The sequence below is a fragment of the Pararge aegeria genome, chromosome 25 (assembly GCF_905163445.1).
Source record: "Pararge aegeria chromosome 25, ilParAegt1.1, whole genome shotgun sequence".
In the NCBI taxonomy this organism is placed as follows: domain Eukaryota; kingdom Metazoa; phylum Arthropoda; class Insecta; order Lepidoptera; family Nymphalidae; genus Pararge; species Pararge aegeria.
The window spans coordinates 8033464-8055241 of record NC_053204.1 but is presented as its reverse complement, the minus strand read 5'-3'; the positions used below and the strand labels follow the sequence as shown (position 1 = coordinate 8055241).

Sequence of the window (21778 nt, the reverse complement as noted above, 5' to 3'; positions counted from 1 at the left end):
ACAAAACTAGCAGCTTAAACTGATAACAGCTTTTAGTAATAAAATAAAAGAAAAGGTGGCGCGGTGGTGGTGATAGTTGTAGTATAATTTATTGCATAGTTAAACAAAAAAGTTAAATCATCAAATTACGAAATACTGTTGAACGGTGCATAAGTATATTTCACAAGGAATCACTCAGTAAAAATAATAAATCAAAATAAGCATATTAATTTACCCATAAAAACTAATTCAAAACATTCTAAGTGACAACCCTATTGAAGATAAAAGACCGACACGGGCACAGTACCTAAGCTACGCGATGCGTAAAACAAAAGACGCAAAATTAAAATAAAGTGACAGGAGTCACTTGATTTGAATTTTGCATGACATGTATGGCTGTATTGGATTTCTTCCAGTAAAAACCTAACACCTAACGTCTTTAGTCATCATTTAAGAAATGGTGAAATGCCTTTTTTTTCTACTGATAAATTAAATCATTAGGCATCCAATTTAAGCGTTTCCTAGGATTTGTGAAAACGGGCATTAGTTTAAAATTTATTAAAAACTGGTAATACTTGTGTTACGTTGTAGTTTGATCACAGATAAGGAAGAGAGAGAACTTAGAGATAAGACCCTAATAGGAACGATGTTGTACCACAGACTAACAACCTTTTTAAATGTGTAGTTTACACAGTTCTACAACAACCGCTGCGGCACCGCGCCGCTTACACTCGATATAGGATGCTTCTTACACACCAAACTAATTTTATGCTTATTATTATTTGTGTAGTAGACATTGGACAAATAAACTGGGTCACTGTTGTAATCGATATAAAAGTGTATTCGATTTTATTATAATATTATGTACAATTTATTAGCCAATAATGCGATGTGATAATTTGTATGGGATTATTAGACTGTTTTATTTTAGTATAACTTTTCGCCCGCTACATAAAAACTCTGAATTTAATGTAAGTTAATTTATGAATGTACACCAAACAGATCTTCGGCAATGTATCCTCTACGCACGTTTCGCTCCAACACCGGAGCATCTCAGGAGATGTTGACTTTATAATAAACAATGTAAAATGTAAATGTTGATATTGGAAAAGAGCAACCGCTGAGTTTTCTGACGGCTTCTTCTCGGTAGAATCTGCCTTCCGAACCGGTGGTAGAGTCACTACACACAGACAGACGTTTCAAAAGTACTTATATTAGGCCTACTTGAAATAAATGAATTTTTTGAACAATTGTTTAGTCACTATTATCAGTGTTCATACTAATATAAATGTGATAATATCTGTTTGTTTATTTGTTACGTATGATCGGCTCAGCTGGTATACCTGAGATGGTTATAAGACTTTTTATTCCGGGGGTTTACAAAACGCCGGTTGAATAGTTAAACCGATCTTGGCGACATTGTTATAGACACAAGAGAAAATAACATCCGGACGAAGTCGCTGGAAAATGTAGTACCTACTTTATAACAGCTTATAAACCATCTTATCTCACTGATGTTAATTGTCTCACTTACTTTTACAAATTCCGTGGGAATCGTTTATGTTCCTGGTATAAAAAGTAGCATTTCATCTAACTCGATTACAAAAAATAAGTTTTTTCGCTTAGTCGCTTAGTTAGGGCGTAAAGGAAGGACAAACAAACAAACATACTTTCGCGTTTATAACACTAGCTGTTGCCCGTTTATTACGGTTCTTTACATATCTAATGGGAAATATATTTTCCTTCAATAAAAAGTAGCCTTTATTTATGTCTGCCTCCGTCCTCTCAACAGACTCTATGGCATAAATCAAATAGATTGGTTGGCTAGAGCGTAAAGGAAGGATAATCAAATACACTTTCACATTTGTATAATTAATATATAAAATTATTTTTTACGTCGTCCTGATATACAATCCACGGCCTCAGAGGTATGTTATTTATTTAATTGTAAGTATAGTTCTAATAGAGTTTATGCAGTAGGCGAAGACCTTTGTACTTATTATGAGACGGTTCGTAGACTATGTTAGTCGGTTTTTAAATAAAGAATTCCAAAGATTTATTTTTTCGTTTTCTTTTGTAGAAACCTTATTGATGGCTAATTTTTATTTTAACCATTGACAAATAAAAGGTAATAGCTGATGCAGTTCGAGATGGGAGCGGGCTAACCTTTTAGGGGTATGACAGTTATATTAAAGTTATAACCCTAATTGTTTATATTCCACTGCACGTTAGCCCTCGACTGCAATCTCCTCTGGTGTGCCGCACTGGAATCGCTTTTTTTTTGTTTTGATTACATCTTCAAAATATGCACTTGAGTTTGAACCAGTATGGAGCAATCTTACAATTATTTCTTAAACTACTCTCGTTCTAAACCAAATCAATATTCAAGTACCTTTCGACATATAATAGGTCGGAACTTATCGCTTGGTGGTACATCGTTAGCGTTAGGATGGCAACTAGCCCAAGTGTCTTCCAGCCAAGTGCCAAATCTCTCCTAACGTCAAAGATAGCTTTAGTGATAAAACCGCCTTTGCACGCTCTATTTTTTTTTCTAAGTTTCTTCTGTATATATATTTACTTTGTATAAAATGTTTGTGTACAATAAAGCTATCAAACAAACAAGTGATATGAGAATCGAATTCGATGATTAAACGTGCTCTCAAAAGCACGCGACTTACTCAATTTCCTTATGTAGTAAAAGGGAATTAAAAATGTATTGAAAGTTTTTCTTTCCATGTACGTTATTGTTCCGATCTTCTACCAGGGTCACAGCGTCCGTCAGAGCCTAATATAAAATAGGGTTAGAAATGAAAACCATTTATTACTAGTAGTAACTTTTATTTCGAATTGGTAATGATATAATATATTGCGAAAACCCGTTTACAATATTAATAATACACAGTGAGCAAAAGTACAACCATAGACAAGTATATCTAATAATAAGTATGTATCACTAATTATTCCTAATAAGCTGAACGCCCATTTATGACCACAGCTGGGTCATTATTTACTCTATGTCTGTATTTTCGTTAAAAGTACGTGAAAGTTTAATCATTTAATTTTAGACGTTTCGAGATTATTTTGGCATAGACAAGAATTTGTTTAGTTTTTGTCAATATCTATCTTAAACTCCTTACAAATGAAGGTGTCAAAAACTCTGAATCCCGCCGAAAGTATTGAATGAGGAGGTACATAGTAAGTTAACTCATGTAATGAGTGCCTGCGGTGTGAGTGTCCCCCGCTGGTTGCGTTAGTTGGGCTCGGCTTTCCTTACGCACAGGTACTGTCCATGAGTATACAAACAAGTATACTCATTGTATACTCAATACACATGCGAAAGGCCTTCACGTGTAACATAACAGCTGTATGTCATAAAACCAAAGAATAAGGAATATTGAGGAACGACCCTAAAATACTTTAGTCATATTGCTTGAGCGTGCCCATCCGCCATTAAAGTATCCCATTTCCTGAGTAAGATAGTGCCTTCAACGATTCGGTATCGCTACTAAGCGATAAGGTAGCCTTTTGTATCCTACTATTTCATTTTTCAATTTCCACGCCTTTTACTTTTTGTTTTGTACTAAATAAAGAATGTAATTAAAGTAAACTGATTTGTTTAGTTTTTATTTCATTGTTGAGTAGAATTTTAAGTGTAGGAGATGTTGTCGGCATTTCAGTATTGACATAACATAAATGCTGCTTGACGGCAGAGATGATAGTAGTTTTCCCCGGACGACTTCACAAAAAAACTCATATTGTTATACTGAAATCTCGGGATAATAATGTAGATTTTTAGTTTTTAGTTATATTGTTCATATAATTCAATTATTTTCGTTAGTTTTAATCAAAGATGAAATACACAATGTTATGGTATCAAATTACCTAGTAATTTCATGATTTACGTTATTTAATTATTTTGTCTTCTAGCTTTCAATTGCTTTTGGGTATTGAATCGATTTTCGTGTTGTGCATTAATACGCGATTCGGGGATCTGTCTTAACAATAATAACGATCCCATAGAGATACAGTCTTAAAGATCTTTGTCGTTGACCCAAAATGCTAGTGAAATAGGTTTTCGCCAAATTCGCACTATCATAACGAGCTAGTTGCCAGTTAGCTTTAGTAATACAAGAGCGTGGGCGTTCAGCTTTACATTAAATTTACACATATCGTATATTTAAAACTTTGGAAACACGTTCAGCACGGCTCGCATGGATAGGCGATACTTTTTTCCCCGGGGAAAGTATGAAATTTAGATACATTAGTCTCACAGCTTTATCAACTCTCCGAGAATCGGGGCAGAGTGGAAATAATATCTTCGTGATTAACTTCATCTGTTGCTGTGCTTTGGCAGGTGGTCACGTTAATTGTATCCCGGGCTAACATGTAAAGGGTGTGACAGTTATAAGAACCACATTCCCCTAATCGGTTTCAACGCGCCATTGCACTGGAACGCTTTGGCTGAAATTCCCGAATTGGATCGAACGCGGGAGGTCCCACTTAAAACCAACAGTGCTCACCGTAGCGTCCGGGGGGTCGTAAATATTAAACGGGGTATATTATTTTCGTCTGCTACCTGTGCTAGCCATGCTGAAGTTTAATACAAATAGTTCGACGCAACCTTCAGTGTCAGACCAAAGTACCTATCGATCGATTCGTGGGAGCGTTATGCAGTCGATCATATATTATATTTACCAAGGTTGCGCGTTTAATAGTATCGTTTAATAGTACCTCTCTGACACTACAAGGTTTTGTATAGAGGGCTTGACATCGAAGTAACCGAAAATTGTTTAGGGCATACCGGTTCTGTTTGGTTAAGAGTTAATTTTATAGTGGTTGATACACCATAAAAGGGTGATTCCCGCATGCGTTATAAGTGGGAAATCCCCGCATGGGATTGCTCGGTCAATGTACGAGCGGGAATTACCGTTAAAGTGAATGTGACCGTGAATTCCAGCTAAAGAGACCTCGAATTTATATGGAACATGCGGGGAAGCACCGCAATCAATAGTACGATCGATGTACATAAAACGGGGAATCCCCGCAGTTGAGAAGTAGGTTGATGTACATCGGGACGGCATCGCAGCAAGATCGATATATCGAGCTAGATATTCGGAAACTTAGTCACTGTATTTTGTTCGGGGAATCCCTGTAGAAATATATCATGCGGGGATTCACCAGTCTCGCTCCCTACTCGCATAATGGGATGTTACTTATGTATATATAGATGAATACCGAAACTAGATGTATACCGAACGCGCCATATTGGAATTTATGCCCTAACAACTTTGATAACACATGCTTGTGTTGTGCATGCACTTGTTGAGATCCGGTTTCAATGTTTCAATTTGGCTTAGATCTAAACAATGATATGATATTTACCTTCATGTATGAGAAAACAAGAAAAAAAATCTGGCTGTCTTTTTTTTTTATTTATTAGTTATATGTTCATGTTCTGTTAAGTTAAAGTTAAGTAAGTTTCCTTTCTGCATGACTAAAGGTGGACCCATACTTCAAATTTTAAACCCTTTTTTAACTACGTTTTTTTTTTGACATAATGATATATATCATTTTTAATGACAATCACTCAATTTAAAGGGATTTTTTTTTAAATCGTAAATTTGACGCTAGTTCAAATTTACTTTTTCCATTCGAGTCAGCAACGCTGTCTGTAGTTTTTTTCGTCATTATTTTGTATATTTTATGTGCTGACATTTTTATACATTTTTTTCAAGTTTTTCTATAAATAAGTTTAGGAATTAAGAGAGTGATTCATTTAACTTACGTTAAATTATCACGTTGGCACTTAATAATTCGTGAATGCTCGTATTTTTTATTAACAACTATTTAAGTTACGCCATTTTTATCCCTCTTCACTTTTAGATTCAGGGCAATTACCCTGATGTTTTGTTCAAAATTTTATTTTGAATAAAAATTATTTTGAGCTGTTACAAGTTTAATGCAACTGTGCCAAATTTAAACTTCACAGCTCCATAGTCTTTTTTACGCTTTAATAAAATGGCGCTACATAAATACGGACGGACTGGAAACTAGAAAGGGAACTAATTAAAATTGTTTTAAAGTTAAATATCAAAAATTACAGAACCGACGGGATTCGAATCAGTTTCTAAGAATCCGGCATCTCTTTGGCTTTTATGGCCGGAGATGGGGCATGTAAGAACTAAGTAATTACAGTCCTTAATTTTACATGCACTAAAATTTATAATCCAATGCATGGATTTCGTACTTACGTCCTTCCGTATTTCAGTCCACCCTAAATTTAGCTTTTATTCACCTTTTTTTTTTTTTTACAGTTTTATGACATTTTTGTTTGTGATTATTGTTTGCATTATTATTTAAATGATTCTTATTTTGGCAGTGAAGAAGATCCAAAAATCGGGCTCATTAATCACAGTAGACATATTAGTTATTATTAATTGTTTAGGTAATACATTAATTATTAATATAGTAGAAACTCGTATCTAATAGATAAAGACGCCTAATAGAGGCTATATAGTGGTATCTACGATTACATATAAAAAGAGTGAATATTTATAATATAAAGCTGAGTGTCCACGAAGTTTGTGAACGTCCATGGATCTTGGACTTCTGCGGTCGCTCCGATGTTGTTTCGCTGGGACAGTGGCTAATGCACGGTAGGCGAGAGAGGTTGGGAATTTAGTCCGAATGCTCGATGGCGGACTTCGACTAAGGGCTCGAGACTTAGGGCCAATTTTTTTTTATAGACAAGTGCTTGTCTGCAATCACACCTGATGGTAAGTGATGAAGCGAGCTTGCCTAGAAGCCTATGCTCTTGATTTGAAGGTACTCAGATTATAGGTATCGGGGAAGACGGAAGATGGGAGGGCATTCAAGGCCTTCGCGGTGCGGATCAGAGAGGAACAAGCAAAAATCTTCGTACGTGTTGATGGTATTTCAACAACGTAACGGTGCAGATTCTTTCGTTACCTCGCAGTTCGATAGTACAAAGGAGATGGATTAACCAAATCGAATAGCTCCCGAGCACACACACTTCATCCAACCATCGTTTATAAACAGAGCTATACTTCGCAAGGTATGCTGTCGTGTCCTGGAAAGTGCCGCCCCGAGTCGATCAATCTGACTCGTAGGTGTTAAACCTAATGTACCAGTAAATACAACAGCAACCACGCCCTTAATACAACCTGCAGACCACAGACAAGTCTCGGTAGTACCACAGATATCCTTCAAAATCTCCGAGCACGTTTCGCTCCGACACCGAAGCATCATCAAAACTAGTTTTCTGTTTTTTAATGACAAGGTAGATTGGAAGCAGCCAGCTTCACTCCCGCAAATTAGAAAAATGATTGTAAAAGAGCAACTACTGAGTTTCTAGCCGGCTCTGCGTGGTAGAATCTGCTTTTCGAACCGGTAATAGAGTTGCTAAAAACAGAAATACTTGACGTTTCAAAAGTGCTTATAAAGTTGGCTTCTTGAAATAAATGAATTTTGTTTTTTTTTTTAATTTAGTTGTATGGACAGACCAAACTTTTTATATCATTTCGTGACAACAAAATTTGTCTGCAGTCGATTTAATTATGTCTTCTCATATAAATTTCTAAATCATCATCAAATTATTACACCCTCTCAGAATGAGAAGGGTTTAAGCCGTAGTTTAGCACGCAGATAAGTGCGTACATGCGTGTGTGCGTGCGTGCCTTTAAGAAAATTATGGAGAACTCTCAGGTAGGGATCCTGACCAGTTAAATTGATATTAAATTGCTTAAAACGCACATATATATTATGAAAATAAATCTTAATTTGCTACACTCCGCGTAAAGCAGGAGAATCTGTATAGTGTAATATATAATTTCCTCAATATTTATACTCCAAACCAAACACATCTTCGACAATGAAGAGGACGCACGTTTCGCTCCAACACCGGAGCATCCTCAGGAGATGTTGACTTTACAATGATTAACTGTTAAGTTAAGATCTCGTCGGTGTGGAGCAGTGGCGTGCACTTCATACATGTACAAAAGCACTGCGTAAAATTTACTGTACTGTATAAATTTATATGTAACTCTTATAAGAGGAAGATTTTTGCCGTCTTACGCAATTTTCCTGCTGTATGCATACCCCGGTAAGAAACCCAGTGCACGCCACTGGTGTGGAGTATAAAGATTGAAGAAATTATAAATTATACCACCATTATAGTCTGCTTTTCGCAGACTATAGCAAATTAAGCTTAGTTTTCATAATATATCATGGAATTCCGCAAAGTAACGCCTGCCTCTATCCAATATTAAAAACGCACATAACTCCGAAAAGTTAGAGGTAATCGAACTGCCTCCGAAAGGGAGGCTAAAGTCATAACCACAGGGCTATCACCGTTATTTTAAGAGTACGTAAGAGTACCAACTAGAATGGTCTCGGAGTGATACAGGTTCGCAAACGTGTAGACACTCAGCTTTTTATTTTGATAATGTATGTTTACCCTACGATATACTGATAATCTTAGTTTACTGAAAAAATATACAAATGACTATAATTTTAAGAAATCCAAATCAAATGACTATAATTTTAAGAAAAAGAGTTATTTGTGTAACACAACGAACATATCCGTTTGTCTGTAAATTAAAAAAATATTTTGTGCAATAGACTTAAGTAAAAAAAAAAAACAAAAATATTGTCATATTTAAAATACAGATATAAAAAAACAACTCTACTATCAACGTAGTCATAATTTTTACAGCATTCTTAATTGATAAAAAAAAAATCATAATATTATACCTATCACATGATCTTATTTTGATTTCATTGAAAAATAAAAAAAAGATATCACATTTAAAATAGTTAACTTAGAACAATAATATTTTAATTTAACAATAGTAGCTTAAATTAATTAAAGTTTTACAATGATACCAAGAGGCTGTCAGTTTATTTTCAGTGTAGTGTTGCAATTTGTAAGAATTGACCTTGCATCTGTAATCTTGGTTTTGCTTCTGACAGCTTATGAATGTTGCCAGTGGTAAAAATTATACTTATAGTGTTATCTCTAGGTTTCATTCTTCTGATGGCTGATGAAAGTAGCCATTGGTAATTTGGTAGCCATTTTAACTGCAGCGGTAGCTCTTGGTTTTGTTTTCATAACTTATTAATGTTGCCAGTGGAAATAAATAAAACTTGAAGTGCTATCTCTAGGTTTTATTCCTCTGATGGCTGATGAAAGTTGCCACTGGTAATGATTTAACTTGCAACTGTAGATCTTGGTTTTACACTTATGAATGTTGCCAGTGGCAATAATTAACTTATAGATCTATCTATAGGTTTAATTCTTATGATCGCTGCCGGTAGTAGCTTTTTTCTGATAGCTTATTAATTTTACCAGTGGCAAAAATTAAAACTTGTAGTGCTATCTTTAGGCTTTATTTTTCGGAAAGCTGATGAAAGTCACCGTTGGTTATGACTTAACTTGCAACGGTAGCTTTTCTTCTAGCTTATGAATGTTGCCAGTGGCAAAAACTAAAACTTGTAGTGCCTTTATTCTTCAGATTGCTTATGAAAGTAGCCACTCGAAATGATTTAACTTGCAACTATAGATCTTGGTTTTACACTGATAGCTTATGAATGTTGCCAGTGGCAATAATTAAACTTATAGATCTATCTATTGGTTTTATTCTTATGATTGCTGCCGGTAGTAGCCACTGGTAACTATTTCACCTGCAAGGATAGCTCTTAGTTCTTCTTTTGATAGCTTATAAATGTTGCCAGCAAAGATATTTCAAGTTTTTAGTGCAATCTCTGGGTTTCATTCTTCAGATAGCTGATGTAAGGAGTGTTGCGAGTGGAAATAATTTATCTTGCAGTTATATTTTTCTTTTTTTTCTGATAGCTAATGAATGATGTTAGTTGTAAATTAAAACTTGCGGTGGTTTAGTTTTCGATCTATAATTTTATCAGCTGATCAGTGTTGCGAGTGGTATTAATCTTAGTTTGCAGTGCTTGCATATCGGGACAGATCTGGCAACACCGTGCCGATCGCCTGAAAGAATTGAGCGATCTGTTGTTAGCGTATTAACACCACCGTTCAAAAAGTGGAGCAAGGAAGGATTTCGGGGCAAAGGATGCGTTTTGTAAATATAACTTACGACTAAAAAAAAGATGAGAATCTTGTTTAGTGCAAATAGATATGGTGATGCAATGTGTATATAAATATATGCAGAAGGAGGTTTTTAATAAAAATTGGGCTCTTTGGCTTCGGGTCAACAATCCAAGACCTGTGACAAAATGGCATACTTTTCACACATATATTGACTATTTTAAGCTTACTTACTTTATTACTTACTTAATTTACTCTTGAAAATTATGGTATGCTATTTATAAATTAAAATGTACCTTCTTTATTCTTTACATAGTACTTGTGTTCTTTAAATGCAAAATAGATGTAGTTGAGTATTTATTATTTTTTGCATTACCAGTACATTATTTATAAGTTACCAAAAGATTACAGATCGCTGGAAGGCTACGTTTTTAAAATAAAGCAGCCACGTGTGTGTAATGCAATAAAATTCCACAAGGAAATCAATGAATGTCACATTTTTTTGGTTTATTTTTGTTTATATAAAACCGAGCATAATTATTTTAAATAGCATGGTAATTACAGTTTTTAGACAAAAAAAATATAAATAACTTTGAAACTAATTGATCAAGTAGTACATAAGTATTTTTTTACATTCCTTCTATTTACCGAGGAGTCTTAAAAAGATCTCCGTGGTCCGTTAAAAAATAACGCACCTTCGTCAAAGAATGAGTAAACAACACACAAAGTATATTATTTCTTACTCGACTTATAATTTAAACAGTGATTTAGTTACTTTAACTTTTTGTTATGTGTTAAGTTTAATTTTAAATTCTTAAGAAAGTAAATAATCAAAATCTCTTTTTTTACTATTTTATCGCACTTTATTTTTTTTTATATATTTAAAACATACTTTAAAATACAATACAAAAGTAACGCAAAATTTACATTATAAGGCAAGTCAGAAGAAATGGATGGTAGTTTCACATATTTAATATTAGTAGGGATTTTTACCTCGTTGTCGGCCCGCTCGTCATCGCTCTGGTATTGGACGTCCAGTTCTGAACTGTTGACACTGTTCTCCCAATCCTCAGAATCGTCTATTGAGGAGCCGTCCGGATCCAGCTCTGTGTAAACGAAATTCAGAAGTGGGATTGCTTTTTTTTTAAATAAATTATAAATAAATATACTACGACAAGAGTGTGTATATGTTATCGCCATCTAGTCCCAAAGTAAGCGTAGCTTGTGTTATGGGTACTAAGATAACTGATGAATTATTTTACGAATAACATACGTAAATACTCATAATATAAAGATAAACACCCAAACACTGAAAAACATTCGTGTTCATCACACAAACATTTTCCAGCTGTGGGAATCGAACCCACGGCCTTGGACTCAGAAAGCAGGGTCGCTGCCCACTGCACCAAAACGGCTGTCCGAAAATAACTAGCTGTTGTTGATAGCTTCAAAAACATAATTTATGTAAACATTTAAAGACAAGTTCCATATTAAGAATATGAGTGGTTGTAGGCTTGACCGACAAAATAATTATTGTATAGATTACACACAGTAGCTGCGTCGCCATTTCCTTGGCTGGAACTTGGTGATGGTGATGATGATGATGATGAAAGTATGAATGAATGAATGAATGAATGAATAAACATTTGTTATACATATACTATAACTTACGAAGAAGTCGCTGGCTAGACTAGGTTTATATGTAGACTAGCGGAACCCAGCGCCATCTGTCGGACTGATTTGTGAATCTAAACCATCCAGGGTGCCACCCAAACGCATACCAAAAAATTCATTCAAATCCAGGTCCAGCCGTTTAGAAGGAGTTCAGTGACATACACACGCACACAAGAAATATATATATAAGATATTTCGGCAGCCTTTCGAAATTTGGGGAAAAAAAATAAAGGTCGCGTTATGCATACCTCTGGCCAACGCGTCGGGGCGCCTCGGCGCTGGCACCGCAGGTAGTCTAAGCGCAGTGGCGTTGGCCGCCAACGCCTGGGCGGCGAGGCCTCGACCGTTGGACGAAGACGCCAGGTCTTGCGCACTCAACGCAGTGGGCATGGCCTCCGTGTAGCGTATCAGATGATGGTCCTGGGAGAAATAAAAAGGAATCTTGGTTTTTTTTATTCATCTACATATCAGCGCTTGACTGTATTCTCTTCAAAGCTTTTGACTATCTCCCCGGCGCAACGGTGGGCGCTGTGAATTAAAGTAGGAGGTCTCGCGGGCATCTCTGGGGGGGGGGGGAAAGTAAATTTGTAGTTTCAGAATTTTCTCTGGCCATTTCTGCAGGGCTAGCACGGGCAGGAGATAATAATAATAATAGTAAATTTATTTATTCATAGTGGTGAAAACATTTACCAATTTTACATAATTTATCTAAGATACAGTTTTCATTTTCAAATGATGCAAAATATAATAAATTAATTTAAAGGAGATAACATTTATATCCCCCGATTATATCCACTACTACTATAAGAGATATAATTAATGTGTTCCCTTGCTTAAGCACGGGAGCATGGGATAGGAGAAGTTTACCCCCGTTTATTGTTACACATATATTATTTGGTTATTTCCACTTGTGCGCCAGTGCTAGAGAGAGTTGAGAAAGCTGTGGGAGAAGATAATTTTGTATCCTTTCCCGGGGATGTAATTGTCTCCTGCCCACGCTAGCAGTGCTTGTGGGAGGCTTCGGCCGTGGCTAGTTAACACCCTACCGACAACGACGTGCCGCTAAGAAACGATGTCGCGTAGAAACCTATTAGGGGTATGACCACCACACCCTAACAGGTTACATCACTTTCTACCAGGTGAGATTGCAGTCAAGGGCTAACTTGTGGTAGAATAAAAAAAAAATATGACACTTTGTAGGAAAATCCTCGCATGCCCTGCGAAGTGTTACTCTGTTTACAGGCGATGGGACAACTGCTTCGTGCGCCAATTATAACTATAAAATAAGTCCTATAATGAGATGAATTGGATCTACAATCATTTAAACATGGTTGAGGGAAACCTAACGCGCCGTTTCAACAAATACTATACCACAGTCCATAGCGTAGCGGTTAACCAGTGGCGTGCATAGAGGGTAATGCACAGGGTATGCATCTATATTGATATTATAAAGAGGAAACATTTGATTGTTTGTTTGTTTGCATCGAATGAGCTTCAAAACTACTGAACCGATTTGAAAAAATCTTTCACTGTTGGAAAGCTAGATTATCCCCAGGTGACATAGGCTATATCATATTTAAAAAAAAAAATCGGGATCCTTAATAAAACTCCGATAATATAAATAATAACTCCGATAAAGTGTAAAAAATAAATAATAACATTACGTATATATATTATATTATTTATTATTTTATTTTAATATTATAATTATAATGAGGAAAGATCTGATAGTTTGTTTGTTTGTTTGCATCGAATAGACTCCGAAATTACTGAACCGATTTGAAAAATTCATTCACTGTTGAGAATTTACACTATCCTCGGGTGACATAGGCTATATAAAATCATAATTAATGTTGAAACTTTTGTTAAATAGCCATGCGAAGCCGGGGTGGACTGCTAGTATGATATAAAATGATGAAAAACTCCATTACGAGCTATAAAAAACTTAAAGGTAGGCATTGTAAGAGTTATAAAAAGCCTACCCTTCAGTATTTATAACTCGCACTACAGAACGCTACTCATTCTATATAACGTGTAAATGAAAACAGAAATAATACTTGAGAGGCTTTAGAGGTACATTATTTGTCACTTTGACTTATCTGTGGAATCGAAACCTACTTCTCTTCTTTCTTCTTCTGTTCCTTCTGAAACAATCTGCCTGCTGAAATCCGTGGAAGTAGATCCCTTCCGATATTTAAGAGTCGTCTGAAGGACTACTACCTCTCTTTGAGTGATGAAATTTGAAGTAGATTATTTATATTCTTTTTTTTTTTTAACTGTGTGTTAAAATCTACTTATATATATTATGTTTGTTATATATTTATATATATTATGTATATTTTCTATTTATATATCATGTATATTTTATATATTACGTATATTTATTTAAATTATATATGTATTTGTATCTTTACATTTTGGTATTTATGTATATCTATCAACACTCTTGGCACTATCCCGTTCTCTTGCTGTAAGTCCTATCTACAAAGGTTGCCTGTAAGAGATTGCTTGCAGCAATAAGGCCGCTTTTGCATGTCTACATTGTGTACTGTATACTCCTTACTGTTTCTTTTCCTGTATGTTATACGTGCAATAAAGTGTTTCTTCTTCTTCTTCTCCTTTTGAGTAAACCTTTGCCAGTTTTTACTAGAGGAAATCAGATACAGTCCTAACAGTTAAATCATGTGACTTCTGACACTGTATTAGGTACGCGTCGCGTAGCGTAGGTACTATGCGCGTGTCGGTCTTTTATCTCGAATAGGGTTGTCATAAGTGAACAGTTGATGTTTTGAATAAGTTTGTATGGAAAAATGAATATGCTTCTTTGATGTGATTCCTTCTGAAATATAACTGTGCACCTTTCAACAGTATTTTGTAATTCCGTTACAAGTTGTACTCAAACATAGTGCCGTGCGCAAATGTGCGAGCGAGCGCACCACCCAATGTGAGCGAGAGAGATACAACGCACTGCTAACGTTTGTGAAAATAACCGCACCGCGTCACAACTTCACAAGTCCCTTTTCTAATACGTTACCTATTCAACTAAATGTTTATGTAACTTACCTGATGTGGGAGCTCACAGATGGGATTGTAACGGAGGTCAATCATCTCAAGTGCGCGGATCTCGTTTGTTTGAAAGTCCTCCGGCAGACGTGGTATCTGAGAATTAACAAATTATTTATTACACAGGAGCAAGGTACCAGAATCTGTTCCAAAAGTTATGCATACAATACACCTCTGACACTCGTAGTCTTGGACCTCAACCAAATTACTGCAACTTAACCAGGTTAAACTAAGTACTAGACTACAGAGCTGAAAGTTTATTCTACCGAAAACACATAATGTGTACGGAAAAAGGAATTATAATTAATTATAACCCAAAATATTTGAAGATCTCCCTCCCACCCGCTTTGCAATGTTTAAATGAAAATAAACATATTTTTTAAGGAAAACTAAATAATTTGCGTTAAGATTAAGTTAGATTTACATTTAGATTAAGTAGCTGAATATTCATAAAGATATATACTTGCGAACCCGCCATCCTCACCATAAACGCATCGTTTCTAAGGGGATTGCAAATTATGTTGTTACAATTTATTTTGTAAAAATGTTTGTTACAATTTATTTTGTACAATAAATTAAAAAAAAACATAAAGTAAGTAATTCATTTAAAGGAAATTGTATACAATTTTACAATAAACTACCATTGATATCTTGGAGATGTCTCTGAAAAAGTTCAGTTTGTATTAAACGTAAGCTTATAGAAAAGTCCTATTATAGTATTAAGGACTACGTCAACGATAATAATTGCTTGGTTGTAAATTATTGCTTTAACCAGTTCGCTTCTTTAATAGTTTTAAATGACAATGGGAGATTGTGATAACAAAAGAAAAACCGGCTAAGTTTGTTGTGGTCTTCTTCTTAGACCTGGGCGTGTTTGGAACCCTCGTAGCTCTAGTTTTAAGTTGACGAATTTAGTTATCGCAATCAACTCACTTCTATGTCATATTTAATATTTTACATGTAATATACGCATCAAAAGTGCCACCTATGTGCCTATTTGAATAAATAAATATTTGACTTTGACTATAACGGGGCACTGCCCACTACACAAACACCTTTCCATTTTACACCGAAACACGTGAACGGGCCGTCGGAGACTGGCCCGGTTTGGTTGAAAATTTGCAGATATGACAGACACCTAATTAATATGTGCTATTTTAATGTATCGGTGGTCACACATAGTTACGAATTAGTACCCACGAGACTCTAAGCGCAGACGAGGCCGACCATTAAGAAGGTGGTCTGATGATATAAAACAGATAGCAGGAAAAACATGGGCAAGAGCAGCTATGGACAGAAAGTCCTGGCTACTCATGGAGGCGGCTTTCACCGCCAAAGGCGTCCTTACAACAAATATTAAATCTAACATAGTTTTAACTAAACATTTATTGTATTTAGAATTTAATTACGTAAATTTAGAATCCATTTAAAATTGTATGTAAACAGTTGTAAGGAACAATAAAGCTATTATAATCTCTACTAATTTTATAAATGTGAATGTAAGTTTGTTTGTTACGCTTTCACGAGAAAACTACTGAACCGATCTTCATGAAACTTTTTATACATATTCTTGGAGGTATTAGAAATAATATAGTATACTTTTCATTGCAAAAAAAAGTACGTAAGAAAAAAAATTATTTGTGAAAAAATCTCAAAATCTCATATATGACTATAGGTGTAGACTATGTAACAGTACGCTGCCTCCCAAAATTACGCGGGCTAAGCCGCAGGGCACATCTAGTATTATATAAACAATTATACTTTAAAAAATAGCACAAAGTCTAACCTTTTATCCCTGTAAAATGGACGCAGGATTATTTATTTACCTATTTAATAGCCGTTATAAAAGCGGACAAAGTCGCGGGCACCAGCCAGTCAATAATACCTGATTATGGTTGAGCTGCAAGAACATGAGGTTGGGGCACTTTAGGACCGAAGCGGGGAACTCCTTGAGGCAGTTCTGTCTCACGTTGACGTGCACCAGGTACTCCATGTTGTCCATACAGCGTGGCAGATATTCTATATGATTGTATTCCAGAGTCAGCCATCTATGGACAATAGACCATGGGACTCAAAGTCAGAGTAGGCAAAGGGTTAGAGTAGGGAAAGTGTTAGAGTTGTCGGGATGCCACAGTAGCATGCGAAAGCGATCCTATGGTTTCCTGGTATGGCGTAGACGGTTCCGCTGGGTTTTAGTGAGTATTCTGGCCTCGTGTCAGCGAGTCCCACATACCCTTCCGGAAGCAGATTAGATAATTCCTAATCTGTCTCCGGGAGGGATGCGTCAATGCATTTACCAGTACAAAAAAAAAAGGAAAATGTTAGAGTAGGCAAAATTTAAGGCTACCCGCACGTAATTCAATACTATTCAGTTCTTTTATTTGCACAAATCACCTCGTCGCTGGTCTGACCAGGTAAAGTCGCTCACAGGCTTCCCTATCACAGAAGCTGAAGGCCGAGAATGGAACAGGTTGTGATAAAAATCACTAAGAAGAAACTTGAATCCGGACACGACCTTTTTTACTTTCACAAAAAATATGTTTAGCAGGGCTCCAAACACAACACTGCAGTGCAGGAAACATCCCTACTAATATTATAAATGTCAATGTAAGTTTGTTTGTTACGCTTTCACGCAAAAACTACTTAACCGATCCTCATGAAATCCTCATTTGTACACATATTCTTGGAAGTGTTAGATGTAATATAGGATACTTTTTATTTACACCGACATTAAGCTCACTTCCTTTGGGAGAGGGGATGAGCGTTTGACGATTTTAAACCATAACTCCGACAAATTATAACCGATGTAAATAATTATTTTTGTACTATAGAGGTTATAATATGTGTTTAATTTTGCCCAAACTGTGGTTGGAGATAGAGGACAGAACTCCTCAGCGGACAGCAGCAAACCCCTCATTTAAGGCTTAGCGATACTGAATACTTTAATTTTTGTTAGATCTACAACTAAATTTAATGCCACATCAAAAAACGCAGACGAAGTCGCGGGCAACAGCTAATAATTAATATTTAAACTCGACCTAAAAAAAAGACCGACATGAGACTGAAACTAATCGACAACGCCCTATATATTATCTATTTAGCAATGACTGAAATAAATTCAAGTAATCAGCATATTAGATAGAAGCAGGAGGCGTTACTTTGCGGAAATCCATAATATATTATGAAAATTTACCTTAATTTACTATACTCCGTGAACAGATCCTCGGCTCTACGCACGTTGACAATGAATGACAATTATTCATTGTAAAGTCAACATCTCCTGAGGATGCTGCGGTTTCGGAGCGAAACTTTCATAGAGGGTACATTGCCGAGGATCTGTTTGGTGTAGAGTATACGAATTGAAGAAATTATAAATTACACCATACAGATTCTCCTGCTGCTCGCGGAGTATAGCAAATTAAGCTTAATTTTCATAAGTTATTAGCACGCAAAAATGACTACACGCCAATATACAGATAACCACCCAGACAGAGTAAAACACATTACCCTGATCATACCGCATGTATAGCAAGTGACATCTGCCCTAACAAAGCATCTCAAGTATTACAAATTCAGCTAGATAAAATCGATCAGTAGATCACAAAGTGGCGTATTAAATACAGTGTCATTAATTCAATGCATATAACTTTTACATTGCGCAAAGACAATTGTCCATCAGTTACAATAGGTGGCCAAGTTACCAAGTGAAACAAGTGTTAAATATCTAGGCCTACATTAGGACAGGACACTGATAAGCGTAAAGAACTGAACTTCCAATACCATAACTGTAACTGGTTAATAGGGCATCTATCACCTATCTATCACCCTTATCCTTAAATATCAAAGTACTAGTATACAAGTGCATAATAAAACTAGCAACTCCGACCTTGAGATACTCCAGCATGGCTAGCATGGGTAGGAGACCATTTCCTCCCCACAGAAAGAATAAAAATTTATGTTACCCCACAGCTTTATCAACTCTCAGAGTCAAGTGGAAATATGTGTGACAATAAACAGGAGTAAACTTCTCCTATTCCGTTACCATGCTTAAGTAGGTGGACACCTTAATTATATCCCTTGTCAAGGGAGATATAATTTTTTTTTGGGTTCCACGGGCGTCTAACAAAGCCAACAAGAGGGACATGCTGAGGTGGTTTGTCTTAGCCACCACACCAAAAAAAAAAAAAAAGATTAAATATTGTCCTTAGAGCAATCTCTAGTGCACCTTGGTTAACACAGAATGTAGAAATTCACAAATGAGAAACATTCTTAATACTCAAATAAACATTCTAACACCTTGACACAGAGTTTTCAGGTTGCTTCCAGACGCAAATACTAAATGCCTGAAAAGATGGCATATCTAGCATTGAACAGAAGATATACTTAATCTCACTGAATCATAATTAACTCTATGTTATGAAGTAAAAGTAGCTTGTGATATGGGTACTAAGATGACTGATGAATATTTTTATGAATAATATACATAAATACTTATAATATACAGATAAACACCCAGACACTGAAAAACATCCATTTTCATCACACAAACATTTTCCAGTTGTGGAATTGGACTAGAACCCTATCAAAGCTTGGTTTGGTACAGCTAGTGTAATGTAATCTTTAACGTGAAGGGACTTGAAGTCTAATAAAATATAAGATAGTTTTTTTATACTATTACAAGTTAGCCCTTGACTGCAATCTCACCTCGTGGAAAGTGCAGTCTAAGATGGTAGAGGGCTAACCTGTTAGGTAGTATGGTAGTCATATCCCTAATCGGTTTCTACGCAACATCGCATTGGAACACTAAATCACTTAGCTGCACATTTTTGTCAGTAGGACAAAAGTTTGTTAAATCCAAAGGCAAGTGAGTATTGAGACGTAGACGAGATAAATCACTTATTCATATTTAGTTTGTCTTGTGTTAGTATTTTATTAGCAACAATGAATGTTCAAGGTAGAAAACAAATGACATCACTGACAGCATACTCAAAATAATATAAATCAAAGTTGGTTTGTTATTGATTAGATCTACAATATTAGTATCTTAGAAATCTTGTAATAGATGTTAATAATGTTAGCCTCGACAGAGTAAGCTTGGTAGTATCTCATGTGATAAAATGCAGAAGGTTGAGATCCTAGGGAATACCAGATTTATCATCTTTGCTCAACAAGTTGTGCAGTTTAACAGTAAACTTTATGACATTGCCCAGCCAATTGGCGCAATGTGCAGCGACCCTGCATTCTGAGCCCAAGGCAGTGGGTTCGATTCCCACTACTGGAAAATGTTTGTGTAATGAGCATGAATGTTTTTCAGTGTCTGGGTGTTTATATGTATATTCTAAGTATTTATGTATATTATTCATAAAAATATTCATCAGTCATCTTAGTACCCATAACACAAGCTACGCTTACTTTGGGGCTAGTATATTTATTTATTATTATTGGATGTTGCTGGGGTCCTGAGCACATTAAGATACTGCTTTTTATAAAATAACTAGAAGATTTTCACAAATCACTTGGAGAAGTACTGTTTAATTTACCAGTTAAATTAAGAAGCTGTCTTAAGTTTGATGCCCCTCAATTGGCAAAAACAAATTAGAACAAAATTCAGCTCTTTTATAATTTTCACACTTAGCCTTAAATAATAGACTGAATGTGATGGTGTCTTTTTAATACTGAAATATTAGACGCCTCATATTTTTCTTTATCAAATAAAAAAATTTCAATCAATGAAACTTTTATTCAACATTGCTCGCTAAATATATTTTCAGTTCCTCCAAGAACTTACAAATCATTAACCGACTAAATGAAAAACAATATTTTACATACAAGTTGAATTACACTAATCCCAACAACCTATCTCAGTCCTGCTGTGGTCCTGATGTTTCTCATTTGATTTAATGAGATAAGTAACAAGAACTCAACCAAGGCTGCGACATCATTAACAGAATTTTAAACACTCAATTATATCACTAGTATAAATTGTAATACAAATTTTTGCACATTTTTTTTTTATTTAAACAGTGTTGGAAACACATTTTTTTTTAGATTTCTATTCAGTAAATGTTTGGCCATTTAATGTGTGCATCAATCAATCAATAATCACTCCTCAATAGGATAAAATAGAATGTCTATTTTTCGGATCAGTGGGTGGGCGTGGTTTATCGTTTGATGCATTTTGACCGACACAATTAAGTGAAATTTTTAAAGTTACATTAGTTTCTCAGCGCGTCGTCTTCTTCGCCTTCATAAATTATTAAATGATATTAAACTCACCTCAATTTTTTCAGTCTGGTCAGTTCATCCGGGACAGTCTTAAGTTCATTTCCACGGGCTCCGAACGTGTCCAGTTTCGATAATTTACCGATCTCTTTTGGTATCTCTTTCAATCCAATCCTGTTACACCAGAAGGCTTCCAGATTCTCCAGATTGCCAATCTCAGGAATCAATTGATGGAGAGGGTTGTAGCTTATGTTCAAATTGATGAGATTCTTCAAGTTACCGATTTCCTTGGGCAATGCACTTATATTATTATAGTCCAGAGTCAGTGTTGTTAAGTTTGTAAGCTGCGCTATCTGACCTGGTAGAGTTGGTATGTCATTTATGTGTAAATAAAGATGTTCGACGGCCGTACATGAGTACAATAGCGTTGGTATTTCTCTGATTTCGAACGCATTTAAACTTAACCTTGTCTTCTTTTTGGCTATGGCCTGTTCTATTACCGCAAGTATGTGGTTTTCACGGATAAATTTTAAAATTGCACTCATTTTTGTATTATTTTTCTATTACATTGCTTTTGGGTGTGAATTTACGATTGAAAATTTAAGGAGTGAAATTGTCAATTCTTGTTTTTTTAAATAAACACTAATGTTGCCATATTACAAATAAGAATTTCTACTAAAGCAAAAAGTTTATTAATTTTATCGGCTAAGTAACTCAGTATTGATTTGTACATCTAATTTAGTCCATACAATAAATGAA

General features: G+C 35.5%; 1 protein-coding gene across 2 annotated transcripts; it reads right to left on the bottom strand.

The window, feature by feature from the left end:
- Positions 1-8856: 8856 nt before the first annotated feature.
- On the bottom strand, positions 8857-21564 carry LOC120634923 (leucine-rich repeat-containing protein 10). Of its 2 annotated transcripts, none has more exons than XM_039905813.1 (6): positions 21074-21564; positions 16683-16845; positions 14798-14893; positions 11983-12154; positions 11054-11166; positions 8857-10021 (listed from the first exon to the last, which is right to left on the bottom strand). In XM_039905813.1, exons 1-6 carry the CDS (start codon positions 21562-21564, stop codon positions 9950-9952), a joined length of 1107 nt encoding a protein of 368 aa, XP_039761747.1. In that variant the 3' UTR covers positions 8857-9949. The 2 variants fall into 2 exon arrangements, with proteins under 2 accessions (XP_039761747.1, XP_039761748.1); XM_039905814.1 differs by having other exon boundaries at positions 8857-10003.
- Positions 21565-21778: the final 214 nt, after the last annotated feature.

Coding starts and splice junctions, on each gene's coding strand:
- LOC120634923 (XM_039905813.1), bottom strand. CDS start 21,564: ATGAGTGCAATTTTAAAATTTATCCGTGAAAACCACATACTTGCGGTA. Junction 16,846..21,073: donor ACCAGACTGAAAAAATTGAG/GTGAGTTTAATA, acceptor TATTGTCCATAG/ATGGCTGACTCTGGAATACA. Junction 12,155..14,797: donor TCTGTGAGCTCCCACATCAG/GTAAGTTACATA, acceptor TATTTCTCCCAG/GACCATCATCTGATACGCTA.